Here is a 25,433-nt window from a genome sequence, read left to right on the forward strand (position 1 = left end):
TTTAGAAAGTTTGTGGAAATTAGAATAGAAAGATAATGAAAATTTCCCATGGATGTTGGAGCTTCTTGTATTAAAGTACTAAAATGTTTCTAAAGTATAGAATTTGTTACTGTATTTCAGTGTTAATGTTAACTTGTCAAACCAAATTTAATGATTGTAAACATTTTCCCTTTTCCCTTATTTCATGGAGAGTCTTATCATGATACTGTTAATAACAGGGACTACTTAAGATCTGCCAGAACTTTAAAATTAGGGACTATTTTTTACATCATTTTATTGGGGGCTCTTATAACTTTATTACAATCCATACATCAGTTGTATCAAGCACATTTGTACATATGTTGCCATCATAATTTTCTAAACATTTACTTTCTATTTGAGCCCTTGGTATCAGCTCCCTTCTCCCCCTCCCTCCCCTGCTCCCACTCTTGTAACCCTTTGATAAATTATAAACTATTTTTATTTTCATAGCTTACACTGACCGCTGCCTCCCTCTCCCCACGGTTTCTGTTGTTTGTCCCCCTTGGGGGGGGTGTGTGAGGTGTGGTTATATGTTGATCATTGAGATTGGTTCCCCTTTCCTCCCCTCAGACCCCACCTTCCCTCTACCCTCCTGGTATCACTACGCCCATTTCTGTACCTGAGGGGTTTATGTCACCTAGATTCTGTGTGTCATGAGCTCTTATCTGTACCAGCAGGACTGGGGTCATGCTAGTGGGAGGGATGAGGAAGCCTCAAGGAATCAGAGGAATATTGTGTGTTTCATTGGTGCTATATTGCACTGATGCAAGAGATGGTTGACTTATCCCTTCCTTGTGACCCTTCTGTGAGGGGATGTCCCATTTTCTACAGATGGGTTTTGGGTCTCTGCTCCGACATATTCATTCTCAATAATGTTTTTGTTTGTTTATTTTGGGTCTTCTGATGACTGTTAACTGATCCTGGAGACACCTCATGATTGCACAGGCTGGTGTGCTTCCTCCATGTGGGCTTGTTGCTTCTCTATTAAATGGCTGCTTGTTTAAGTTCAGGCCTTTAAGACCCCAGACACTCTGTCTTTTGATAGCCAGACACTATCAACTTTTTTTCAGCACGTTTGCTTGTGCACACATTTTGTATTTAGCGATCATGTCAGGAGGGTGAGCATCACAGAATGCCAGGTTATTAGAACAAAATTTTCTTACATTGAGCGGGAGGGTATAAGCAGAGGCCCAAAGTCTGCCCACTACTTCAATGTATTGCCATATAAATATATGTACATATGCCAATACCTCTATTTTATGAATTTATTTATATATTTAAACACCTATGTTTTACATGTATCCATAGCTTTGCTTCCTAGATCTTTCCTCTGTTTTCTTCTACCTTCCTCCTGCCCCACCATCATGCTCGCCCTTCTTCTGCTTCTTAGTAATTCCTCTCAGCTAGAGTGCTGCCACTCCAATGCCTCTAGGCTCTCTACATTCTCCTCCTTGTTGCTTTTAATTCCATAGTTGTTACCCTGTCTATGGTGTTCTTTGTTCACCGTTCATTTCCCCTGCCTTCTCCTCCCCACAAGTCCCTCTGGAACTATTGGTCCCCTTACTTTCTCCTTGAGCTTGCTTCCTGTGTTAGACAGGGTTCTCTAGAGAAACAAAACCAGAATGCTAATTATTTTATATATAGTTATACAGATGGATAGATATATAACATAAGAAATAAACAGTTAATTAAATTATAAAGCAATACAAATGGCTCAGTGCAACTCACTCCCGTTAGACAGTGTGTGTCACTCTCAGTCCTTCAAGTCTTGAGGGCCACTGGGTAGTCCTCTGTAGAGCAATTCAGGCTATCCAGGCACAGGCAGTAAACAGCAAGCCAGGTGACAGGGTCCGACAGTCCCCAGCTCAAGAAATGTAAATTCCAATGGTGTGGTGAAGCAGGTCTTGAAGGAACCTCAAATTACAGCGACACAGTCCATGGGTTAGGTGTCCCACAGGTAGTGTAGCTTGCAAATTGAGGCACAGAACAAGCCAGGCAGCCACACACTGGTCCGGTGATCAAAGAGCAAGAGATTGAAAAGGGAAGGCTGGCCAAGTCATTTATCTCTCCACCCTTCAATTAATCCCACATGTGTTTATGGGCCAGGTTGGCCCAATAAACTAACTACCTCACTTCCCATGTCTATCTTATATAGGAAAGCAAACCACAAAGACAAAACAAAAAGAAAACGAAAGATCAATCAAAAGAGAAAATAGTAATAATAACTAGCCAAAAAAAAACAAACCCCAAACGCATACATAATTGCAGGTCTGTCTGCTGACCTTTATGACTAACTCCCCACTGGTCCTGGGGGAATCGGGGACTTTGTGGCTTTGCTTTGCTCCTGTTGCTGATTTGTTATGTTCCGTTCTTGGTTTGCCCCGCTGTGGTGGGGTTCAGACTGGACTAACTCCCCACCATGTGTCCCTAGGATTGTCTTCTGTCATGGTAAAAATAGTAATCCTTTTACTCCTCCGACAATGTAGCATTACTATCTTATTTTACAGATAAGAAAACTGTAGTATAAAGCAGTTAGCAGCTTGGTGACGGTTATACAATTACTAATAAGCAGAGCTAGTCAATTCCGACTTACAGCAGCCCAGCATACAAGAGAACGAAGTACCGCCTGGTCCTGAGCCGTCCCCACAGTTGTTATGTTTAGCCCATTGTTGCCACCACGGTGTCAGTCCATCTGGGAGGGGCTTCCTTTGTTGCTGCCCCTCTACTTTACCAGCCATGATGTCCTTTTCCAGGGACTAGTTTCCGGAGAACATCTCTAAACTTTGTAAGACAAAGTCGCCGTCCTTGCTTCTAAGGAGCATTGTGGTTGTACGTCTTCCAGTACAGATTTGTCTGTTCTCTTGGCAGGCTGTGGCACATTTCGTATTCTGCACCAGCACGAAAGTTCGAATGCATTGATTCTTTTTCTGCCTGCCTTAGCCAATACCCAACTTTCACATGCATACGAGGCCATTGAAAATACCATGGCTTGATTCAGGTGTACTTTAGTCCTCAAAGTATCATCCTTGCTTTTTAATACTTGAAAAAGTCTTGTACAGCAGATTTACCCAATGCAATTCATCATTTGATCTCTTGACTGCTGCTCCATGAGCATTGATTGTGGACCCAAGCAAGACAAGGTCCCAGACAACTTTTGTCTTGTCTTCATTGATCATGATGTTACCTATTGGTCCAGTTGTGGTCTTCTGTACAATGAGTTGTAATCCATACTGAAGGTTACAATCCTTGATCTTCATCAGTACATGCTTCAGGCCCTCCTTGCTTTCAGCAAGCAAGGTTGTGTCATCTACATATCACAGGTTGATAGTAAGCCTTCCTGCAATCTTGATCCTAGATTCTTCATATAGTTTAATTTCTCTTATAGGTACTGTATCACATTTATAAACAAAAACTAGACTATTTTCTAGAATCAAACTATCTACCTAAACTAAAACAAAAATAGAAAACCTACACAGGTCCATAACAAAAGAAAAAAATTGAAGATGTAAAAAGGCACAAACAACAAATAAACAACTCCTAACTACCCCCATAAAAAGTCTTAGCCCAGACCCAGATGACTTCACTGGATGTTCTACAATCATCCAGGGAAAATTTGATACCAGTGCTAATCAATGTGGTATTCTAGAATGTAGGTGGAAAGGAAATAGTCTCTATTGTATTCTACAAAGACAGCATAACCCCTATACTAAACCCAGGCTGAGATGGCACACAGGTAGACAGAAGCATATGTGCATGCATACATGCATGTGTGCATGTGCACACACACGCACACACACCACATGTTATACATCAATAAACCTTCTGAATATAGGTGCATAAATTCTCAACAAACTTTTAGCCAATAGACCATAACAGCATATCTCCCCCAAAAGTAAAAAGTAATACATTGTCATCAGATGAGATTTGTACCAGGGATGAAAGGGTGGTTCAACATTAGAAAATCAACATAATCCACACATAAATAGAGGAAACGCAGCACATGATCATCTCAACCAGTGCAGAAACAAATTTGATAAACTCCAGTAACTTTTCCTGATGAAAATCTCAACAAAATAAGGAAAATTTTCAATATATTTAAGGCATATATTCAAAGCCAACAGCCAGTATTATTCTTAACAGAAAGAAATTGAAAGCATTTCCCTTAAGAACAAAAACCAGACAAGGATGCCCATTATCACCATTTTTAATAATGTGCTGGAAGTCAGTAAAGCAAAAAAAGAACTAAAGGGTGTCCAAATTAGTAAGGAAGACATAAAACTATTATTTTAGATGACATGATCCTTGAAATAGAAAATCCCAGATAATAACACAAGAAAATTACTAGAACTAATAGAAGGATTTAGCAAAGTTATAGGGTACGAGAGCAACATAAATCAGTTGGGTTCCTTTCCACTACCAAGGAGAACTTTAACAGGGCAGTCAGGGTTACTTTATCCCTTCTAATAGCCCCCAAAGGATGAAACACCTATGAATAAATCTAACCAGGGGCTAAAAAAATATACACAAGAAAAATGTTATGCAAGAAGCTAAAATAGGTCTACTGAAGTGGAAAAACACCATGTTCCGGGGTTGGAAGATATACCATTGTGAAAATAACAGTGCTACCCAAAGGACATTATCCTCAGAGTATATCTAGACCAACTGGCATCACAGTAACTCATGATAATGTTCTGCATCTCAATTTAGTGAGTAGCATCTGGGTTCTTCCCACCTGGAACAATGGACTCAATTAGTTCAGAGGACCAAAAGCCCACATGAACCACAGCCTCCTCTAGCCTGAGACGAGAAGAACTAGATGGTGCCTGGCTTCCACTACCAACCACACTGATGAGGGATAGGTCCTGTTTAGGACCAGAGAAAAGTACAACCAAACTGAAATTCATAAAGAAGACCATATCTAGTAGACCAGCGGATCTCAACCTGTGGGTTGCGACCCCTTCGAGGGTCGAACAACCCTTTCACAGGGGTTGCCTAATTCATAACGGTAGCAAAATTACAGTGATGAAGTAGCAAAGAAATTAATTTTATGGTTGGGGGTGGGGGGTCACCACAACATGAGGAACTGTATGAAGGGGCCGCGGCATTAGGAAGGGTGAGAACCACTGTACTAGACTGATACAGACTGGAAGAATCCCTGAAACTACTGCCACTTTAATCTGGAATGAAAGCCCCTTCCAGAGGTCTCCTTGGTCTATAAAATGAGCAATAATAACACCTGTGAGGAATTTGCTCTCTTAAACAATGAACTCTGAGACAAAATTTGCACAAAGCTAAGAGGGCCAGCAAAACTGGATGGATAGAAACAGGAGGGCAAGGTGAGAACAGGGAGAAAGCTGACACATTGTGGGGGTAAAAAACCAGTGCTATGGTACCATTGTGTGTATAGATCTTTGTTATGTAAACTTTCACCTGAAACCTAATAAACAGTAAAAAAATTAATCTGATAGTTTCCTCAAAGTGCTGGCATTTAAATTTTTGTCACAGACAAGTCTAAATAATGTGTATATGGGAAAGCCATATTTTTCTTGAATATAAATTCCTTTCAAAATTGACAATAACACATCTAACTCATTCATCAAGGGAGGAAATGCTGGTAAAAGTCATACATAGCTCTCTCTCGGCTCCTTTTCCTCCCCTGTTCTCTTTCCTCCTGTCCTCTTTCCCTTCCCCCTCTCTCCACGTGGACCACCAAGTGGGACTGAGACTCTCCAGAGTGATATTCTACCTGCTCCTTTCCAGCTTGATCGCCCTGAACTGCAGGATGTTCTGAGAGGAAGCTATCAACCCCCCTTTTGGACACCCATCTTCATCTATCAAAACACATGATGGACATCAACGAAACCTTCCCTTAGAGGGCCAGCATCTAGACCAGTGGATCTCAACCTTCCTAATGCCACGACCCTTGAATATAGTTCCTCAGGTTGTGGTGACCCCTAGCCATAAAATGATTTTTGTTGCTACTTCATCACTGTCATTTTGCTACGGTTAGGAATCGCAATGTAAAAATCTATGCAGGATGTATTTTCATTGTTCCAAATTAAACATAATTAAACATAATTAAAGCAGTGATTCATCACAAAACAATAAAAGTCATACATAATACGAGATTTTGTTAGTGCTTGATTTCTTTTTTTTAAATCATTTAATTAGGGGCTCATACAACTCTTATCACAATCCATACATACATCAATTGTGTAAAGCACATTTGTACATTCATTGCCTTCATCATTCTCAAAACATTTGCTCTCCACTTAGGCCCCTGGCATCAGATCCTCATTTTTCCCATCCCTCCCCGCTCCCCCTTCCCTCACGAACCCTTGATAATTTATAAATTATTGTTTTGTCATATCTTGCATTGTCCTATATGTCTCCCTTCACCAATTTCTCTGTTTTCCACCCCCCAGGGAAGAAGTTATATGTAGATCCTTGTAATTGGTTCCCCCTTTCCACTCCACCCTCCGTCCACCCTCCCAGTATCACCACCATCACCACTGGTCCTGAAGGGATCATCCGCCCTGGATTCCCTGTGTTTCCAGTTTCTTTCTGTACAAGTGTACATCCTCTGGTCCAGCCAGATTTTTAAGGTAGAATTGGGATCATGATAGTGGGTGGGGAGGAAGCATTTAGGAACTAGAGGAAAGTTGTATGTATCATCATTGCTACACTGCACTCTGACTGGCTCGTCTCCTCCCTGCAACCCTTCCATAAGGGGATGTCCAATTTCCTACAGATGGACTTTGGGTCTCCACTCCACAATCCCCCTCATTCACAACAATATGATTTTTTAATTTTTTTAAATCATTTTATTAGGGGCTCATACAACTCTTATCACAATCCATACATATGTCAATTGGGAAAAGCACATTTGTACATTCATTGCCCTCATCATTCTCAAAACATTTGCTCTCCACTTAAGCCCCTGGCATCAGGTCCTCATTTTTTCCCTCCCTGCTCCCCCCTCCCTTGTGAACCCTTGACAATTTATAAATTATTATTTTGTCATATCTTGCCCTGTCCGACGTCTCCCTTCACCTACTTTTCTGTTGCCGTCCCCCAGGAAGGAGGTCACATGTAGATCCTTGTAATTGGTTCCCCCTTTCCACTCCACCCTCCCTCTACCCTCCCAGTATCGCCACTCACACCACTGGGCCTAAAGGGATCATCTGCCCTGGATTCCCTGTGTTTCCGGTTCCTAGCTGTACCAGTGTACATCCTCTGGTCTAGCCAGACTTGCAAGGTAGAATTGGGATCATGATAGTGGGCGGGGAGTGAGGGAGCGGGAGGAAGCATTTAGGAACTAGGGGAAAGTTGTATTTTTCATCGTTGCTACATCACACCCTGTCTGGCTCTTCTCTTCCCCAAGACTTCTCTGCAAAAGGATCTCCAGTGGCCTACAAATGGGCTTTGGATCTCCACTCCGCACTCCCTCCCCTCCCCATTCACTATGGTAAGATTTTTTGTTCTGATGATGCCTGATACCTGATCCCTTCAACACCTCGTGATCGCACAGGCTGGTGTGCTTTTTCCATGTGGGCTTGGTTGCTTCTGAGCTAGATGGCCGCTTGTTTACCTTCAAGCCTTTAAGACCCCAGACACTATATCTTTTGATAGCTGGGCACCATCAGCTTTCTTCACCACATTTGCTTATGCACCCACTTTGTCTTCAGCGATTGTGTGGGGAAGTTGAACATCACAGAATGCCAATTTAATAGAACAAAGTATTCTTGTATTGAGGGAGTGCTTGAGTGGAGACCCAATGTCAATCTGCTACCTTTATACTAAATATATACATATATGCACATAGATCTATTTTCAGATCCTCATATACAAATATATTTACATATGTACATGCCTTTATTTAGACCTCTATAAATGCACTTTACCTCCTAGCTCTTTCCTCTATTTCCTTTTACTTTCCTCTTGTCCCACTTCATTAAGGTTTCAGTAATTCCTCTTGGATACATTACCCTTGGTCATGCCTTACAAGGCCTCCTACACCCTCCTCACCACCTATTTGGATCATTTGTTTTTCTCTTGTCTCTGGGTTTGTTAACACCACTACCTTTTTCCCCAATTCCCCCTCTCCCATGTCCTCCCAGAACTGTTGGTCCCATTGTTTTCTCCTCCAGATTGTTCATCCAGCCTATCATATTTAGACAGACCTGTGGAGATAATAACATGCACAGAAACAAGACAGAGGAAAACCAAGCAACAAAATAAAACAAAACAAAATAGCAAGCCAGTAACAAAAAAAAACAAAACAAAACACAACAAGAAAGAAAAGGTTGTAGTTGGTTCAAGGACTGGTTGTTGGCCTTTAGGAATGTTTTCCAGTAGAGTCTGTTGGGGTACCAAGCTCTGGCCCCAAAGTCTATTTTTGATACTCAGTGGGGACTTTGTTGCTCTGCTCCCCTTGTTGTTCTGTTCCACACCCTTAGAGTTTTGCCTTAATGTGGTGGGATCAGATGGGCCAGAATTCCCCCCAACTGTGTCTCCAGTGTTGTCCCCTATAGGGTTATGGTTCAGTGGAGGATGTCGTGTCTCATAGTGGGGCTGGCCATATGGTCTTCTCTGTGGATTGGCTGCTCTGAGTAGGAATATCATCCTCAAGGCTTGGTGGGCCTAGATATGATCCACTCTCTCTTCCTTCCCCTTCATTTGCTCCCGTGTGCTCTGATCAGACATGTCCCTCTCCCGGAACTGCAGATTCAGTGCTGAGTGCTTGATTTCTTATTGGCTATCTTTTGTGTGTCAGGTAAGAAAGTGGTCTTTCCAGTCATCGGGGGTGGGGGTAGGTAGGGAGTGCTCATAAGGCCAGCGTTGGGTCAGACAAGATGAAAACAGCTAGACACGGAGTTCTTGTTTGCCCTACAGGAATTAGCAACCTGCCATTAAAACTTGCAATAAAAATCACTAAAGGGTTTTCTTTTTTAAAATTTTCCTCTGGATTTAAAGATCTCTAAGAAAAAATGGCCTTTCTGACAGGCTCATTTACTGAACTCTGACTTTGTATAACCCAAAACTCACTGCCATTAATATAAGCAAATATTATTACCGATTGGTCACTCCCCAAATGGAAAACTGCTGCTATGGAATAGATTCTGACTCATATCCTGACCAGATAAAGAGTTTCCACGGTTGTAAATCTTCACAGGAGCAGACAGCCTCATCTTCTCCCCAGGAGTGGTGGTGGGTCACAACTGACGACCTGCTAACCTGACAGCACCACTGGGGCAAACACCGAGGCTGGAAAATTCGGTGTCTTACCCAGACCCAGATCACAGAACTCCGGTTAGCCCTTGAATGGTCTGACCACAAAATCCAGATGGCTTTTGCTGTAAGACGTAGAATTTTATTACTGCTCGGTAAATGAAGTTAAGAACTACTTCCTTCAGAGTATCCTTCCCTAGGATGTTATTTGCCTCAGCCTTCAGGTATCCAAATCCTCTGCCTTGTCTCCCATATACTGTCTTCCCTTGACTACCTCCCTGCGCCTCTTTCACACGTAGGATAGTAACGGGCAAAAACAAGCATGTTTGTTCCAGTGGAGCATGTAATATTAGTGTTAGGGAGAGCGTCATTAAAAGCCTTATCCTATAGGCAAAGGTAAAACTGCAGGTACTTTTAAGAGAGAGGACTTCCTTTTTAGTGACCTTTGCACTGAAGGCTGAGTAGGAACTTAAAGTGGGTAGAGGACTTTCCAGACTAGAGAGAACGGTGTGTTTGGGGAGAGCACTGTGACTGGGCCGTGACGGATGAACGGAGTTCTAGAGTGGAAGTATCGGGCAGGCAAGGGCGGCAGCATGGCTAGACTTGAGTGATCCCATCTGCCATGCTTGGGAGGTTTTCCCCAAATGTTTTACTGTCATTTTCTTGGAATTCTACAATGTCCTGTGTTATTTCTGGCTGGAAAGAAATATTTAAATATGTATGCCAACCCTCATCCTCCCACCCCCCAACCTGTCACACTATAAGAGTAATCATTACTGAGAGAGTAACACCCAAGTGCTAACTGGGACTGTGAACTTTTGTGAGAATCCTGAAGTACAGTGAGGTTCCTAGTACCCAACTAATATTAGCCATGCCTTTTCATCTTTTCTCACTTACACTTGATGAATTACATAAGGTGCTACTGAATTTAAGGATTTTTAAAATGTAAATGACTTGGGCATTAAATATGTTTTTAAAGATACTGATTACACACACACCAGATCATACAGTAAAGCGTACTAGTGTTAAATGTGCAGACTGATAAATTTCTGCATAGGTGACTATTGCCCAGAACAAGACAGAACATTTCTACCACCTTATCGGATTCTTGGTCCCCCAAAGTAACCACAGTTCTCGCTTCTAATACCATGTATTAGTTTTGCTTATTTATGAAATGCATGTTAATTGAATGATACAGTTTGCACTCTTTGGACCTGAGTTTGTTTGCTCAACATTATATCTGAAATTCTTCTATATTGTGTGTAACCTCAGTCTGTTTCTTTTCACTGCCATGTAGTATTCTGTTGTGTGACTGTATGACAGTTTATGCATCCTGTATACTGTTGATTGATATTAGACCATTTGGGTGTTTTTTTCTTTAAGTCATTTTATTGGGGGCTCATACAGCTCTCATCACAATCCATACATCCATTGTGCCAAGCACATTTGTACCTATATGTTGCCATCATAATTTTCCAAATATTTTCTTTCTACTTGAGCCCTTGGTATCAAGTCATTTTTCTCCTCCCCCACCCCCCCTCCCTTATGAACCCTTGGTAATCCCGTGATAATTCATAATTCTTTTTTTATGTCTTACACTGACCGCTGTCTCCCTTCACCCACTTTTCTGTTGTCTACTCCCCAAGAAGGGGGTTATATGTAGATAATTGTGATCAGTTCCCCTTTCTCCCCTACCTTCTCCTTACCCTCTCATTATTGATCTGAGTCCCCTGCATTTCCAGCTCTTGTCTGTACCATTGTATATTCTCTGGTCTAGCCGGATTTGTAAGGTAGAATTGGGGTCATGATAGTGGGCAGGAGGAAACATTAAAGAACCAGAGGAAAGTTGTATGTTTCATCGTTGCTACACTGCACCCTGACTGGTTCTTCTCCTCCCTGCGACCCTTTTGTGAGGGGATGTCCTAATGTGTACAGATGGGCTTTGGGGCTTCACTCTGACTTCCATCATTTACACTGATATGATTGTTTGTTTTGGGTCTTCTGAGGCCTGATACCTGATTCTGTGGATACCTCATGATCATACAGGATGAAGTGATTCTTCCACGTGGGCTTTGTTACTGCCCTGCTAAATAGCCACGTGTGTAACTTTAAGCCTTTAAGACCCCAGATGCTATATCTTTTGATAGCCGGGCACTATCAGCTTTTTTTCACCACAGTTGCTATGCGCCCATTTTGTCTTCAGTGATCGTGTCAGGAAGGTGAGCATCACAGAGTGCTGGGTTATTAGAACAAAGTGTTCTTGGGTTGAGGGAGGACTTGAGTGGAGGCCCAATGTCCATGTGCTATCTTAATACTTAACCTATAAATATATGTACATAGATTTATGTCCCTATAGTGATATATATATATATAAACATATTTATATACGTACATGCCTGTATTTAGACCTCTATAAATGCCCTTTGCCTCCTAGTTCTCTCCTCTATTTCTTTTTACTTTCCTCTTGCCCCACTATCATGTTTGACCTTCATGCTGGTTTCAGTAATTCCTCTTGGCTACATTGCTCTTGATCACCATTTGAGTTTTAAGTGATGAAATTTTAATTAAATTTAAATATTTATCTTGTCTGGGGATCACATATTTTGTTTTGTTTCACCTTCTGTTTGTAAATCAAGCAACCCATCTTTTTTTTCCTTTTCTTTTTTTTACATTTTATTAGGGGCTCATACAACTCTCATCACAATCCATACATATACATACATCAATTGTGTACAGCACATCCGCACATTCCCTGCCCCAATCATTCCCAAAGCATTTGCTCTCCACTCAAGCCCTTTGCATCAGGTCCTCGTTTTTTCCCCTCCCTCCCCGCTCCCCCCTCCCTCGTGTGCCCTTGGTGATTTATACATCGTTATTTTGTCCAAGCAACCCATCTTTTTGTGGTGTAGAATTATTTCAACTTTTACCAGGTTTCATAAGTATTAGTGAACCATACAAAATTGCTATTCTGTTAGGTCACAATTGATTAAATATTTTCCACCAGTTTAATTTCTGGTGGTCTTCCATTCCATCAAGAACTTCATTAGACCTCATCTCTTCACAGCACTGTTTAGTGAGCTCCCTCCATCCCCTGTTCTTTTTTTTTTTTAAGATGAGAGACATGAGGCAATGATGGTTTCAGTGATTGGCTAATATTACAGCGATGCCATTGAAAGAGGCAGGATAGAAGCCAGGAATCCTGGTATTTTCTTCTGTTCCAGATGCACATTACGCTTTCACCGTGGTGGTAATGTTAGTGTGTTCGCCTGCTAGTGAATACACTGAGCATCTTTTTAAATGAAGTAATGTCACTGCTTTTTCCCCTCAGGCTAGGGTGAATGATCTGTTTGATCAATTTAAATGATTGAACATGAACTCTAAGGTGGTAATGAAGCAGATAGAACTGATGACTGGAATGCTAACATAATGGCTACCTTTGATATGCCAAAGTAGAACTGTTTCATTTTCTCCATGTTTCCTGTCTCTGCACCTCCACCTTGTCTAACTCTGTCTTCTTGTAAATGTTGCCCTATTCATTTTAAATGGTTGATTATTCTAAGAGTTCAATTTCATATCTGAAGGGTAATTATGGGCTCTAGTCTTGGGACTTTTGCTAATCTCTATTTAAGCGTGGTCTGTTAGGACTTTGAATTTTGTTCTGCGTTCTGTCCTATTATTTCCAGGAACTTCTAATATTTTCAGAGCAGTTGACAGTGGTGGTGCGGTAGCCTGTGGTTCTTCTGGTCTCAGGGTGGAGGTGGACTACTCACTATGCCACTGGACTATTTCAATATGCCTTTCCATTTTCACCACTCTTTTCCCTCTAGATGGGGAGAGATCCATGGTTTCACCATACATGAGTTTTAGGGCCTCAGTCACTACTCATTGTCTTTCTGAATTATGCTATGCCAATTGACCTTCATATCTCAGAGACTATAGTCTTGATCCCTCATTCCCTCAAGGTATATGTATAAGAATTTCTCATAATCTTGTCCCCTGTGTGTTCTGCCACACTAATGTGTGTGTGTGTATACAAATAGCTTCTGTAAAATATATAAGTATTTGTGGATGTACTGTCTCAGGTTTTTTTATGGCTGATTTTTCAGAAGTAGATCACCTAGGCATGCTTCCCAGGTACTTCTGGGTAGACTCAAATTTTTAACCTTTAGGTTAGGAACTAAGCACAGTAACCATTTATATCACTCCAGGGCACCAACAAACTATTTTTGCATGTTCAAAATTATTTTTTTCATAAAGCAAAAACAATCATTTAAAATGCTAAAAATAGTATTTTGGGTTCTCAAATACTTTTCAGTAGGAACCCTGGTGACAACTATGAACGTAAAGGTCAGTGGTTTGAAGCTACCAGGTGCTCTGCGGTCTGAGCCTGGAGCACCCGTGGAGCATCTCTGCTCTGCCCATAGGATCCCCGAGAGAGGGACAGAATCAGCTGCGTGGAGTAAGGGTGGCTCTTTACGTAAGTCCGTTTTCATACAAAGTAAGATCAGGGAGACTCTGGGAAATTAATTTACATCCACCTTGTATGAGTTGTGTGAAGGACCACCTGCCCTACTTCTATGAATGTCACAGGCTGTCCAGCATTTGGCAGGATTGGTGTTTATTAAATAAGTACAGCATTGGCACACCCATGCAGCAGATGGAGCTTCAAATGAACTGATACTAAGTCTCCCAGGTAGATAATTGGCAAGTGAGCTAACATGCTGAACTCCTGGGGGCACGGGCTTCTGCCCTGCACACCCCTCGGCCACCCTCCACTTCTCCTCGAGTGTTTTGGCAGATGGTCTAGGACTTTTGATTTTAGCATCCCCAGGCACGTAGGTTGTTTGAGATGAGAAAAAATGATGGATCTTAATGTCATTCATGCTATGTGACAAAAGAACTCTTTGAGTTTAGCTCTTTGGTCATAGAACTGCTGACTCTTAGAAACCAAAGGCAGCACTTTTACACTGATTTAAAAAAAATTTAAATCAGGCTGACAGATAGATTGAATTATCAAATTAAGAATTCTTCAGAATAGTTTTATTGCTTGATTTTAACTTGATGTCACGTTACTTTCTTTTACTTGCGAAGATCAAGTGAGAAAAGAACCTGGTTACCTCCCTTTACCTTCCTGCCTGCTCACAGGCCTCACCCAACCTCTCTAGGCTTATGATACCCGAGGCTTATCTTCATCCCCATGCTCCTTCCCTCCTAGTGTCTATTTCAGTGTCCTTTCCTTCCCACCTCTCGTCTCCTAAAACGTGGTGTCTCATTTAGGGAGACTGACACTGTTCCAGGGCATTTAGGCTGCAGCCTGTCCCCTGGTGTCCCTCCCTTGTTTGCCCACCCTGCCCACTCTGGACTAGCACTTGGCAACACTTCAGTATGGAACCCCTGAGGAAATGGGACCTACCAGCCTGTGATAAAAGTTTTGTTTGTTTGTCCTGCTTATTTTTGGCTGACCGAGTCTCTAACAATTTATTGAAAGGCGGCTTTGTGTAATCCACCTTCCACCTTGACCCTGTGCTATCAGGCTCTTATTTCTCAGCTTGTACATACCATTTACTTAGCATTATTTTTTTTATTTAGCCCCTTACAAGTTCACACTTTTATGTTATCTTTAATGTTCTCTGTCAACACCAGAATTCAGATTTCACATGCTGGCCTAGCACTGTCTACTGCTTTCTGTCTACAGAATCTTCAGCAAAATCTTCTCAACGTCTCTGAAGCTTAAGTGATATCACATGTCCAGTTCTTGATGACAACTCACGCTAGCATAAATGTATCAACAGAAGGCAGCTGCTATTATTTTTATTATCTAATTAGAGAGAAGATCCCAGAATGCTGAATCCTATTTTTAAACTCTTGACTCTTGAGTAAGTAGATTACAGATATATATTGATAAGCAGTTTTCAAAATACTGAAATGAATTAGAATGTCTCTTTCCTGAGGCCAGCTAAGCAAGTCATCTATGCATTGAAGCTGCCTCCACTGTAGGAGCCAGTGGTTGAGAGATCAGACATAAGGGACCGTGAGATGTGGAGGGAAGAATGTGCCCTATGTGCAGGAGAATTTAGAAAAGGACGTGTCTAGGCAGATTCAGTCACAAGTCAGTCTTGTTCAAATGAGCAGGATTTCAGACAGACCCCAAGGCTGTCAGTTTGGAATTGCATCTGAATAGCCTTAAAGCCTCATCTTTCTCCTGCACTGTAAAAAATTAGGCCTCAGAAACCCACTGGGACAGTTCTAGCTACCCTGCCCTATAGGTCACTGACTTCTGTGAACTCTTAGGTTATTGTTTATCCCTTTTGCTTTTCACACTTAATTCCCTGTATTATTATTTAAATATTCAGACTGCTTGGTTAGAATCGGATTGAAAGAAGGCAGTGTATTTATACAGGTGCTCCTCAGAGCCATGCATTTAATAGTAGTCGGTGTACTTGTTGACTACAGAGAAACAATTTAAAATAAGTGTATGAGCAATAGTATATCAAGTCACCTGCCTAAAGCACTTGTGAGACTTAAAGACAAAATTGGCCTCTCCTTAATGTGCCGCCATTTGATATCCTAAAGTCTATGTAGCTGTCATTAAAATAGTCTTTCAAACCTTCCAAGAAAAACGAGCCAACTTCTTTTACTTTCATCTTCATCTATAAGCTAGAATGTTCAAGAAAATTAGCCAGTGGGTTAGGGTTAGGGTTAGGGTTAAAAAAAAAAAGAAAAGAAAATTAGCCAGTTACTGATGCTACGGACATACTAAGACATGTATGTTTGAGAATGATCTATTCAGTATGAAAGTTATCTTTGAGTTAAGGCATTGTCCATCTTTTTACTGATGACTACACCCAGTGCCCAATTCTGAAATTCCTTTGGCTTTGAAGATGCTTGGGGGTTTTACTTTTGTATTAGCAATTCTATACGCGGAAGTCAGAAAGGCATGCTACTGGGCTTCCAATTTGTGCACGCATGGGGCTATTTGCAACCAACATGTTTAAACATGCTGCTGTGATCAGCGGATGGCTGCAGACAAGTTCTCTCTGTAATACACTTGTCTTAGTCCCACCACAGTGGCTTCAAAGGGAGGTCCAGTCCAAGGCATCTGCTGGTCCAGGTAAATACAAGGCAGAGAGCTCAGCTCAGGTTTGGGCAACTGTTTTTGAGGATCCCAAAGGGGTAGGCTTAATAGACTTTCTTGAAGAATGCAGGATGATCATGGGGCTTTACTATGAGAAAGGTTTGGGGTTTTTTTTTTACTGTTAAACTTTTAAAAATTAATAAATCATTTTATTGGGACCTCTTACAGATCTTATTGCATCAAACACATTTGTATGTATGTTGTACATATGTTGCCACCATCATTTTCAAAACATCATCTTTCTGCTTGAGCCCTTGGTATTAGCTCCTCTTTTTTCCATCCCTCCCACCCTCATGGACCCCTAATAAATGATAAGTTATTATTATTTTCATATCTTACACTCTCGGCTATCTCCCTTCACCCATGTTTCTGTTGTTTGCCCCCCTGGAGGTGGGGGTGTTATACATTGATTATTGTAGTCAGTTCCCCATTTCTCTACCTTCTCCCCCGACATCCCCCTACCCTCATGGTATCGCTACTTCCATGGCTGTTCCTGAGGGGGGTTTCTGTCCTGGATCTCGTGGGTCAAGAGCTCTTCTCTGTACCAATGTACATCCCCTGTCTACCCAGATTTGTAAGGCAGAACTGGACTCATGATGGGGGGGGGGCAATTAAAGAACTAGAGGGATGTGTGTTCTGTCGGTGCTATGTTGCACCCTGGTTGACTCATCCCTTCCTTGCGACCCTTCTGTGAGGGAATGCTCAACCGTCTACAGATGGGCTTTGGGTCTCCTCTCTGACTCCCATCATTTGCATCAATATATTTGTTTGTTTTGGGTCTTTTGAATGCTTGATACCTGATCCCGTCAACACCTTATGATCACAAAGGCTGATGTGCTTCTTCCATGTGGGCTTGTTGCTGTGCTGCAAGATGGCTGTATCTTTTAATAGTCTAGAAAGTTTTAAGAAAATGGAAAACTGTATTGGTTAAGAAAAAGTCCAGAAAACTTGAGCCAAGGCATTGGTTTCCGTTGCTACCATATACCTCTCATTCTTAAAGGATACCAAGTGCTGACCTATGGGAATTCACGGGGCTACCCTACCCCATCCACCCCACAGCCCTCATAGCCTTCTCTTTCAGACTTCATTTTTTCCACGAAACTCAAAGAACATGTAAAAGGGAAATGATATAAGTTGCCAGAGGTTGCCAAAACTGATGATGTATAAACTAAAGAGTACAGAATTTTGGGGGGAAGAGCTAGAGAGATGGAAATGCTGCCTTCAGAATTGTAGAGAGCTAGAGAGAGGATAAATTGAGAAACAAAAGCTTCTCATCTTGATAGAAACCTTTCTGTGCTTTTATAGAAATGTTTGTTGACTTACCATTCTATTTTCTTTCTCAGAAATTCACCTGCATTGGTAGAGTTGAGTGTTCAAATTATTTGCATATATGAATGTGTTTGTGTATTATCTCACATATGCATTAGACTGTGATCCTCTAGAAGGTTTGAAGTTGAGAGTTTTGTAGCTAATTTAGCCTGGGCATGCTTGTATGTAAGGCATTACAGTGTTTGGTATAAAAACAGTATTAGCACGATTAGCAATATACTCTTTGAGTATTCAAAATGTAATTTCTAAAGCTTGTTGCAAAACAATAACGTTTACCAAACTTTCAGAATGCTTTTCAGGTAATAAGCAGTTGGCTTCATCTGGCATCTCTGTTATTTCTTCTGTTTTGGTTTTGTTTATTAACACAGAGAAGCTCCACTGGCCCAAGCAAGAACTTGCTAAGACGTCTGTTCTGAATGCCGAAGACTCAGTGGTCACTGACAGCAAGAGAAGCATTCCGCATTTACCCCCTGGAGTACTAAAGGACATTTTCACAACCGGAACCAGTAGCTACAATGTCCTACTACAGAGGAAAGAGGGGAAAAAGCACCACTCACAGAAACTGTCTTCCTCTGCCTACTGCAAACGCTATAGCAAACCCATCAAACCTCCCAGCTCTTCTCTTAGCAAAGACCTTCGCAAGATGAAAGTCCCCGTGCCTGTGATGAGCAGTGGGCGCTGGTACTGCCTGGAGGGGCAGCCTGCTGACCTTGTCAGGAGTTCAGTGTCAAGTCCTGTAAAGTTTACCTATGATATCTCTGTTGCAGGGAACAACATAGTGCTGCCGCCCAAACCCAGAAACAAGGTCAAGCGGCGCCATTTCTCCACTCTACCAACGCCAAAGCAGCAGCCTCAGCTGTCTAGAAGTTTTGAAAAAGATGACTTTTCTGGAAAAAAATTTTGCATATTGACTGCTATAAAGCCCACCAACTTGGAGAAAGAGAAACTCAGATTCTTCAAGTCTGACTATACCTACAACCCGCAGTTTGAATATGCTAACCCTGCTCTGCCAAGCATGTTAGCCAAGCACAGCCGCGCCTCTGACCGATTCCTTAAGCAGGTAAAATGTCCCTCCAACAGTGCTATCTCACTTATCCTTGCCTGAGACGTTTGAAAGCCTAGATGCAAACACAGAAAAATCCATCACAGCACATTCAGAAAGAATCCAGTTATTCATGTGTTATGTTAACGAGAGACTTCCAGGCGAGTGTCATCAGTGACTGTGCCCTGATCAATTCTGTAGAGCCCTGGCATCAGGAAGCAGCTACGGTCAGAAAACACTCTGGATTCTGATTTCAGATGTTCACTGGCGAGTTATGGACTGGCTTGCCAGCCAGCCCACAGGGCAAGTGCTGTGTAGCCAGCTGAGGTTTTGGTTTTTGAACTGGTTTGAATTCCGTAGGTAGAGGCTGTGCTCTCTCGGTTCTCCCATTTATGTTACCTCCCAGCTGACTTAGAACCTTACAGATGGCTTTGAGAGCTTGGCTTGCTTCCTGCCCATGAACGCGTTATTGCTTTACTAACGTGTGTTAGTCATCATCGAGTAAATATTTGGATACTCATTTAAAGAAGGAAACGATGGGATTTAAAGATAACCCTTCAGGTCAGCAAATCACGCGATGACTGATATTTTCTTTCCAGATTATTCAGTCTGGACACCCAGCACGTGGTTTTGTCCTTGGATGAGCTTCATATAGCTAATTAAGCCTTTGAGGAGAAATTGCTGTTATTTACCTTTCAGGTGTAGTTTTGAATCATAAAAACAGATTACATTTGGTTAAATGAGCTATGTACAGGTTTTTGTAATATATTGGGTCTAACTTGGTTTTAGGATTGAAAATCTGTTCATGAGATAGGTAAAGCTGTGGCTCCATTATCGGTGGTGCGTGCCCTGCTGAGCATTCTTTCTGCCACACACTTTCTTAGACTGATGGCCGGCAGATTTTTTTTTTTTTTGCTGTTTATTTTAAGATCTAGATGTTTAAATTACAAAACTCATTTTATTGGGGGCTCTTACAACTTTTTTTGCAGTCCATATATACATCCATTGTGTCAAGCACATTTGTACATGTGTTGCCATCATCATTTTTAAAACATTTTCTTTCTACTTGAGCCCTTGGTATCAGTTCATTTCCCACCCCTCTACTCCACACTCCCCTTCATTCACACCGACATGATTTTTTGTTCTTTGATGCCTGATAGTGAATCCTATCAAGACCTCATGTTCACACAGGCTGGTAGATATTTTCCTCAGTGTGAACTAAATGGCTGCTTGTTTATCTTTAAGCTTTTAAGACCCTAATTTTTTTCTAATAAACATTTTTGTTGGAATACAATCCTAGATATTTTAAATATTTTTAACTGTTTCTATCTTTTTTAAGTGGCCACTTACTTCATTTGAATGTGCTAAGGCTGTGCTAAAGGTGGTACCTTGAATGGGTAACTCAGTAGTGTACAGTTATATTTTTACATGGAGTATGAAACATAATGATTAAACAGCCTTGGTAGTGCTTTTGGATAAGTGTTGGACTGCTAACAGCAAGGTCATTGGTTCAAATCCGCAAGCAAGTCAGTGGGAGAAAGATGAGACTTTTTTGCTCCTCTAGAGATTTACAGCATCAGAAACATGCTATAGAATCTCTGTGATTAGGAATGGACTCTGTGGGAGTGGTTTTATTTGTTTTGCTTGTTTGTTTGTTTGAGTTCCCTCCCATAGGTGTCAAATGGGTATGATGATTGAGATAGTTCATGTATAACACTGTATAACACTAAACAGTGCTTGACCTATAATAGACGCTAACAAAGAGATCAGATTTTTTTTTATTTGGCAGCTATTCTTACATGTGACCTGTATGTGTGTTTGTGCAAATTGCATCTGAACGAATGGAGCTTTCACAATTGTAAGCTGTGTGGTCGTTGTGATAATTAGAAGAATGCTGTTTGCTTCCCTGTCCCCACTCCCGTCCCCCTTCGTGCTGACAAGTTGACTGTTTACAGTGTTCTTTAGTTTGGAGTCCTCCCCTGCCTGGCTAGTTGGGAGGAAACTTCCTGCTGTTGGACCACAATGAGGACATGCTCATTGCCATGCAAGGCAATTGCATCCACCGCATGGAGTGGTCTTGACAGTGTTTGATAAAGCCCATAGTCGGGCTGCCTGGGACTTGGAAGAGCAACAGCAGTTCCACCTTCGGCCAGTACGTCCCATCCACCATTTGTGAAAAAACTCTCAACAAGGGCCACCTCTGCTAAAACATCTAAGTCAAAGAAAGTTAAAAAGCAAGGCCTTGCGAAACCATGATTAAATAGGGTATTCAGGGTCCCCCTGGATTATAGCATCCTGTCATACATACATCCTTCTCCATTAACTGTGAAGCTGCAGCTTCAGTGCTGCTCTCTAGGACTCTGAGAATTGTGCTGCCCAAGGGGCCAGTGTGGTCAAGGATCCATGATCTCTGGCTTCCACTATCAAGACCTTGCCAACCCCCAGCTGGTCCTGTGTAATTGAAGGATGGTTGTAGTCTTCTTCAGTGGGCAGACTAGCAGCATGCTGCGCAACTTTCCAGGCACACTTAAAGTCTACCACAATGGACTTGGAATTGCTCAGGCTCTAGCCATACCCACTTGGTCTCCCCATCAGAGCCAAAGAGTTCCCAGTCGTCTTTGATTTACGAATACTTTGTAAACTCTTGCATTATAGGAGAGAGATGTACTCAGCAACTGAAATTTCCCCTGAACACTGTGGTTCAGAAAGAGGATGTGTATTTTCATTTTGCCCCCACACTCTAAACTCATGTTCCTATACAGAAAGTGTGCTTCAGTTCTCGCCATCATAGGCTAAATGATGCTTGAGAGCCTTTCTTGGACCACACACATCTGTCTGTCCTAGGTTTCTAGTCCAAAAAAGAGTGTGGCTAACTGAATCAAGATTCTGTTTCCTGTCACATTATTTATTTAGTTGTGTCACTTTGTAAAAATGTACAGATATTCTTCCACAGGTGTATTAATCACAGAGAAGTTGAGTTTCCACTGCTGTGTTAACTAAAAATTCTTCTACTTCAGATAATGGTGCTTTCCTAGTGCAATATAATTGGCAGGTAGTTTGGGGTGCCCAAAGTAATTTTCCAAATGAGTGAAATGTGTTTATTTAAGTGACAAATCCTAATGGGGAGGTGGGGGGAGAAACATTCACCAGTTCAATGTAGTTATTTCTACTGTACATTCCACTTGAAACCTTTGGCAAATACCTTTCAGACTTCTATGAAGGTACCGAGGTAGCAGAGGTGTGAGTGGAGTCACTGACAGAGCCAGGAGGAGAACAAAGCCATGTTGTACTGCACGTACACATACATTTATCTTATCCTTCATAATGTAGCCATAATTTAATATAGAAAAATGAAACTTGCTTTTCTTCAAGGACAGTAAATGCAGCTTCTCTAATCTCCCTGTGTGAGAAAACAGAAACGGTACCAAGGCATTGTCAGCAGAAAGCAGGTGTTTCAAGTGGACTCTCAGGAGATGACATATTAACATTTTTCATTTGTGAGGTTTTTCCCTGTCAGCATCTTGAAGGGAAGACATCTTAGACAAGGCATCTTCTGAGCACACCATACACCTCAGAGCAAGCAGGGCTTTCAGACTGCTTGGAGCCTGAAAGTGTGAACTCAGAATTTCACTGAAGACAAGCATATGGGCTTACTAATAACAAAATATTAAAGAATGACTTGTATTTCTTTAAGAAGCTATGTCCATGAGGGATGTTAGGGTTGAGTTGTGTCTCCCCAAAATCTGTGTTGTGAATCGTGACCTCTTCATTGGTAACAATCCCGTTTAAGACTGGATTGTACTTGTTTTGTAAATGAGACAGGACTAGTACAGGGCATGTCTCGTCAGTCTCATTTGAGATATGCCCACTGTCACTGAGTTGGTGCTGATGAAGCGGTGCTGCAGCACAGAGTAGAACCACCCCTTAGCGGGTCTCTCTGACTGTCGATCTTTACGCGAGCAGAGAGCCATTTTTTTCCTCCTAAGGAACAAACAGTTGATAGGTTTGAATCTCTGACCTGATGGTTACCAGCTCAATTCTTAACCTGCTACATTACAATGGCTACTTCTTTTGAGATCAAAGGAAATTAAACAAGTAATGGAAGTAGATATGGGGTAAGGTAAACACCAGGACCTAGAAAGCAGAAGGGAGTCCTGTGGGCGTAGTGGTTGTATGTTAGGCTGTTACTCACAGGCCATTGGTTCAAACGCACCAGCCCCCATGTAGGAGAAAGACGAGGCCTTCTACTCCCATAAAGAGCGACAGCCCTACCTTGTCTTGTAGTGTCCCTCTGGGTCGGAATCGCCTCCCGGGCAGTGAGGGGCGAGGAAGCAGAAGCTGAACTGAAGCAGGCCTTCCTCCAGAGCTCACAGAAAGCCTTCCCCTAGAACCACTGCTCTGACTCTGGTCTTCGAGCCTCCTAACCAGTGAGAAGGTACATTTCCATTTGTTAATGCCATCTGTTATAGCAGAGCTAGATAACTAAGACAAGGAGATTGTAGCTATGGCGACTTAGAAGAAAACAGTTCATTTTTAAAAGGACTCTGATAGCTCTTACAAAATCTATTTTCATCAGAACCACACATTAAATATCAGATAAAGTGACTATGTTCTATATTTAAGTGAAAAACAATTCTTATTGTCAGTATAGTTCTCTAAAATTTTGTTTTTTTATTTAAAGCTAAGTCATTGAAATTCATGGTACCATGCTATCAAGTGTAGTAACTTGGCAGAATTATAAAATCTCAGGGGTACTCAAAATACAGAAGAATAATGGGCTCTGATTCTGTTAAGCTCCTTTTTTTTTTTAACCCAACACCCAAACAGCACAGCATTCTCTGGCAGGGCAAGTAATTTTCATTTATGACATTCAGATATTGAAAGGACAGATAAACTACCTAAGTGTATTCAGAAATTAATTCTAATTGTTATCTTTTGAGTTAGCAAACTCTTTGGAGTCAGGTTGTATGCCTACAGGATCTGGGCAGGTACCATAAAAGACTACAGGGAGATGGCTGGACACAGTAGCTAACTGGAAACCAGAAAATAGTTTACTTGAGACACAGTTTGGATACAGCTTGATCACTCCTTCAGGGTTTTCAAGAGAAGGTAGGGATCAGCATTTTATATGTTGCTGTTTCTAGATACCTTGAGTCTGGTCTGACTCATAGCGATCCTGTATACAACAGAGCAAAACACTGCTGTGTCCTGCACCATCCTCATAAATGTTTTATGTTTGAACCCACTGTTGTGGCTTTTGTGTCAGTGCATCTCATTGAGGGCCTTCCTTTACCAAGTGTGATGTTCTCCAGGGATTGGTGTCTCCTGACAACATATCCAAAGTATTGATACTTAAGACAAAGTCTGTCCATCCTTGTCTCTAAAGAGTATTCTGCTGTTCGTCTTCAAAGACACATTTGTTTATTCTTTTGGTAATCCATTTTCATCAACATCATAGTCAAAATGCATTAAATGCATCAGTTCTTCTTCAGTCTTCCTGATTCAGTCTCCAATTTTCATATACATATGAGGCAGTTGAAAATGCCATGGCTTGAGTCAGGAGTATCTCAGTCCTCTAAGTAACATCCTGGCTTCACAATGCTCTAAAGAGGTCTTGTGTAGCAGATTTACCTATTGCAACAGGTTGCCTGATTGCTTGACTGCTGATTCTTTGAGCATTGATTGTGGATCCAAGGAAGACAAAATCCTGACACCTTCAACCTTGTCTCCATCTATCATGATGTTACTGATTGGTCCAGTTGTGAGGATTTTGGTCTTTTTTTCACATTGAGCTGTGATCCATACTGAAGAATTCGATTATTATTATTATTTAAGACTACAATTCTTGATGTTCATCAGCAAGTGCTTCAAGTCTTCACTTTTAGCAAGCAAGGTTTTGTCATCTGCATCTTGCCAGTTGTTAAACTTGTTCTCAGATTCTTCTTCATATAATCCAGCTTCTCTAAATCATTTGCTTAGAATACAGATTAAATGAGTATGAGTGGATACTTACACCTTTCCTGATTGAAAACCACTCAGTATTCCTTTGTTCTGTTCACACAACTACCTCTTGGTCCACGTATAAGTTCTTCATGAGTACAATGATGTGCTCTGGAATTCCCATTCTTCTCAAAGCTGTTCATAGTTTGTTATGATCCACACAGTTGAATGTCTTTGCATAGTTATTGAAACACAAGTAATATTCTGCTTTCAACCAAGAGCCATCAGACATCAGCAATAATATCCTTTGTTCCATGTCCTCTTCTGAATCAGACCTAAACCTCTGACAGCTCCCTGTCAGTGTACTGCTGCAACCATTGTTGGATGATCTTTGGCAATATTTTACTTGCATGTTATATCAATGATATTGTTCTATAATTTCAGCATTCTGTTGGGTCACTGATAAAGTTAAAGTTTACTATGCCAACCTGGCCAAAAAACATGTGGGATTAAGTGAAGGGCAGAGAGATAAATGAATTGGTGAGCCTTGCCTTGCTAGTTTTAGGGTCTCTTGCTTTCTGGTGGTCGGACCAGGGTGTAGCTGCCTTAACCAGTTCCCTGCTTAAGGTGGCAAGGTTTCACTTCCTGCAAGACATCCCCAAGGAGAAGTCGCATGGACCAACCCCAATGCAGGCCTGGGTCCTGGAGCAGCTGTGTGGAGACCTCTGCCAGCGC

General features: G+C 41.6%; 1 protein-coding gene across 2 annotated transcripts in view; it reads left to right on the plus strand.

Annotated features, from left to right (window-relative positions):
• The window catches only part of MATCAP2 (microtubule associated tyrosine carboxypeptidase 2), a 52,196-nt gene that overhangs the window by 3,689 nt on the left and 23,074 nt on the right, over positions 1-25,433 (plus strand). The window contains exon 1 of one of the 2 annotated variants that reach the window (XM_075558192.1): positions 18,227-18,776. The exons of the other annotated variant lie outside the window; for it this stretch is intronic. Coding sequence (XP_075414307.1) covers positions 18,360-18,776 — 417 coding nt within the window. The 5' untranslated portion in view covers positions 18,227-18,359. Of the gene's footprint in view, positions 1-18,226; positions 18,777-25,433 lie in introns of those variants that run through there. 2 annotated transcript variants of the gene reach the window in all.

Source organism: Tenrec ecaudatus, chromosome 9 (genome assembly GCF_050624435.1).
Source record: "Tenrec ecaudatus isolate mTenEca1 chromosome 9, mTenEca1.hap1, whole genome shotgun sequence".
Classification (NCBI taxonomy): domain Eukaryota; kingdom Metazoa; phylum Chordata; class Mammalia; order Afrosoricida; family Tenrecidae; genus Tenrec; species Tenrec ecaudatus.